Genomic DNA, 3,483 nt, shown 5'->3' on the forward strand with positions numbered 1-3,483 from the left:
ATACCAGTCTGTCCTCCACCTCAGCCATAAAAATATTGGCATAAGTTGGTGCCACGTTAGAACCCATGGCCACACCGCGTATTTGTTGGTAAAAGGTGTTCCCTAAGAGGAAGTAATTCCTCTTTAGGACCAACTCTAGGAGGTGAAAGACAAACCGGTGAGCCTCAGGAGTGAGTCCTGTGCCGGCTAGGGTCACATCAACGACATTTAATCCATACTCGTGTGTAATTGACGTATACACCGATACCACATCAAAGCTGACCAAATAGAACTGAGCAGGTAAAGTAATATTACACAATTTGGTAAAAAAATGTCCAGTATCTCTAATATAGGAGGGAGCTGCAGTTGTATGCACACGAAGTAGCCTGTTCAAAAAGATGGCAATGGTGCTAAAGATAGATCCCCTGACAGACACAATGGGTCTGCCCGGGGGGTCAATCAGGCGCTTATGAATCTTAGGGAGAACATATATCAGGGGAGTGATGGGGTACTGTACTTTGAGAAATTGACATAAATCCTGATCTATAATGCTCCGCACCTGGGCTGTATTTACTAGATCGTTCACCACCCTGGCAATGTCCCATTTAGGGTCTTGTCTCAATATTACGTACACCTCATCATCACCCAACTCTCTACGTATCTCCCTAATATACTTATCCGTGTCCATGACAACCACAACTCCCCCCTTGTCGGCTAGTTTGATAGTGATATCCCTATTTTGTACCAATATATATCTGAGTCGCCTAAAAAAACTTTGCAGATCAAGTTCGATCTCAAACCAGTCAGTATCAGCCGTAGGGCAAAAGGACAGTCCATGTCCCAAGACATTGATCGGAACAGCACTCAGTTCAGTAGATATATTTACCACCAGTTGATTTACTTCTTGTACGTGCGTCTCGTCACTCTCTCCCGTGCTCCCTGGTTGTAATTCGGGTATGTAGGTGGAGGCAGGTCTTTTCTGGGCCCTGTGACGTTTCCTTCCGCCACGTCGGGATTTCCTTCCATTGTGTGTTGTGATCTTCCTAAAAAAACAGACTTTACAGATTCATCCGTTGACTCAGAGTCACAAGTAGTGAATCCAAAATGACCCTATTTCGGAAAGGAGACACCCTTAGGTATTCACTGATGGGCATAGTGAGTTCACAGAACTTTTTATTTTTTGTCACAAGTTAGTGGAAAATTATGTTTTTTCTTACAAAGTCTCATATTCCACTAACTTGTGACAAAAAATGAAAACTTCCATGAACTCACTATGCCCATCACGAAATACCTTGGGGTGTCTTCTTTCCAAAATGGGGTCACTTGTGGGGTAGTTATACTGCCCTGGCATTTTAGGGGCCCCAATGCGTGAGAAGTAGTTTGAAATTCAAATGTGTAAAAAATGCCCTGTGAAATCCTAAAGGTGCTCTTTGGAATGTGGGCCCCTTTGCCCACCTAGGCTGCAAAGTGTCACACATGTAGTATCGCCGTACTCAGGAGAAGTTGGGCAATGTTTTTTGGGGTGTATTTTTACATATACCCATGCTGGGTAAGAGAAATATCTCTCTAAAAGTCAACTTTTCCCATTTTTTTTATACAAAGTTGTCATTTGACAGCGATATTTATCTCACCCAGCATGGTTATAAGTAAAAAGACACTCCAAAACACATAGCCCTACTTCTCCTGAGTACGGCTATACCACATGTGTGACACTTTTTTGCAGCCTAGGTGGGCAAAGGGGCCCAAATTCTAAAGAGCACCTTTAGGATTTCACAGGGCATTTTTAACACATTTGGATTTCAAACTACTTCTCACGCATTAGGGCCCCTAAAATGCCAGGGCAGTATAAATACCCCACAAGTGACCCCATTTTGGAAAGAAGACACCCCAAGGTATTCCGTGAGGGGCATGGCGAGTTCCTAGATTATTATTTTTTGGGCACAAGTTAGCGGAAATGATGTTTATTTATTTTTTCTTACAAAGTCTCATATTCCACTAACTTGTGACAAAAAATAAAAACTTCCATGAACGCACTATGCCCCTCATGAAGTACCTGGGTTGTCTTCTTTCCAAATGGGGTCACTTGTGGGGTAGTTATACTGCCCTGGCATTTTAGGGGCCCTAATGCGTGAGAAGTAGTTTGAAATCCAAATGTGTTTAAAAATGCCCTCTGAAATCCTAAAGGTGCTCTTTAGAATGTGGACCCCTTTGCCCACCTAGGCTGCAAAAAATTACCACATGTGGTAATGCCGTACTCAGGAGAAGTTGGGCAATGTGTTTTGGGGTGTCTTTTTATATATACCCATGCTGGGTGAGAGAAATATCTCTCTAAAAAGACAACTTTTCCCATTTTTTTATACAAAGTTGTCATTATAGAGAGATACTTCTCTCACCCAGCATGGGTATATGTAAAAAAACACCCCAAAACACATTACCCAACTTCTCCTGAGTACGGTGATACCACATGTGTGACACTTTTTGCAGCCTAGGTGGGCAAAGGGGCCAAAATTCCTTTTAGGAGGGCATTTTTAGACATTTAGATCCCAGACTTCTTCTCACGCTTTAGGGCCCCTAAAATGCCAGGGCAGTATAAATACCCCACATGTGACCCCATTTTGGAAAGAAGACACCCCAAGGTATTTCGTGAGGGGCATGCGAGTTCATAGAAGTTTTTTGGGGCACAAGTTAGCGGAAATTGATTTTTATTTTTTTTTCTCACAAAGTCTCCCTTTCCGCTAACTTGTGACAAAAAGTTCAATCTTTCATGGACTCATATGCCCCTCAGTGAATACCTTGGGGTGTCTTCTTTCCGAAATGGGGTCATTGTGGGGTATTATACTGCCCTGGCATTTTAGGGGCCCTAAAGCGTGAGAAGAAGTCTGGAATACAAATGTCTAAAAATTTTACGCATTTGGATTCCGTGAGGGGTATGGTGAGTTCATGTGAGATTTATTTTTTGTCATAAGTTAGTGGTATGTGAGACTTTGTAAGAAAAAAATAAAAATAATCAATTTCCGCTAACTTGTGCCAAAAATAAATAAAATATCTTCTATGAACTCGTCATGCCCCTCAAAAGTGATCTTTTTATAGCGCCACAGCGATTTTACGGTGTTTTTGCAGTGATCAGAAAAAAATATATTTTTGTCACTGTGGTGGGCGGACTGAACGCAAGTGTGCGCATAAGATCAGGCCTGATCGGGCAAACACTGCGTTTTTTGTAGAGCCTATAGAACATGTCCTATTCTTGTCCGCAATTGTGGATCTGCAAAACACATACGGACGTCTGAATGGAGCCTACAGGGGGTTGATCAATGACAGGGGGGTGATCACCCCATATAGACTCCCTTGATCACCCCCCTGTCATTGATCACCCCTGCAAGGCTCCATTCAGACGTCCATATGTGTTTTGCGGATCCTGGATCCGTGGATCCGCAAAACCACATACGGACCTCTGAATGGAGCCTTACAGGGGGGTGATCAATGACAGGGGGGTGATCAGGGAGT

The 3,483-nt window shown here is 43.0% G+C and overlaps 1 protein-coding gene across 1 annotated transcript in view; it reads right to left on the reverse strand.

The window, feature by feature from the left end:
* Positions 1 to 876: 876 nt before the first annotated feature.
* Positions 877 to 3,483, reverse strand: part of LOC122939318 (XK-related protein 4-like) — a 20,006-nt gene continuing 17,399 nt past the window's right edge. Inside the window, exon 4 of the mRNA XM_044295388.1 lies at positions 877 to 1,022. Within this exon, the coding sequence (XP_044151323.1) occupies positions 877 to 1,022 (146 nt within the window). The remainder of the gene's footprint in view (positions 1,023 to 3,483) is intronic.

This window comes from Bufo gargarizans, chromosome 5 (assembly GCF_014858855.1).
Source record: "Bufo gargarizans isolate SCDJY-AF-19 chromosome 5, ASM1485885v1, whole genome shotgun sequence".
Lineage (NCBI taxonomy): Eukaryota > Metazoa > Chordata > Amphibia > Anura > Bufonidae > Bufo > Bufo gargarizans.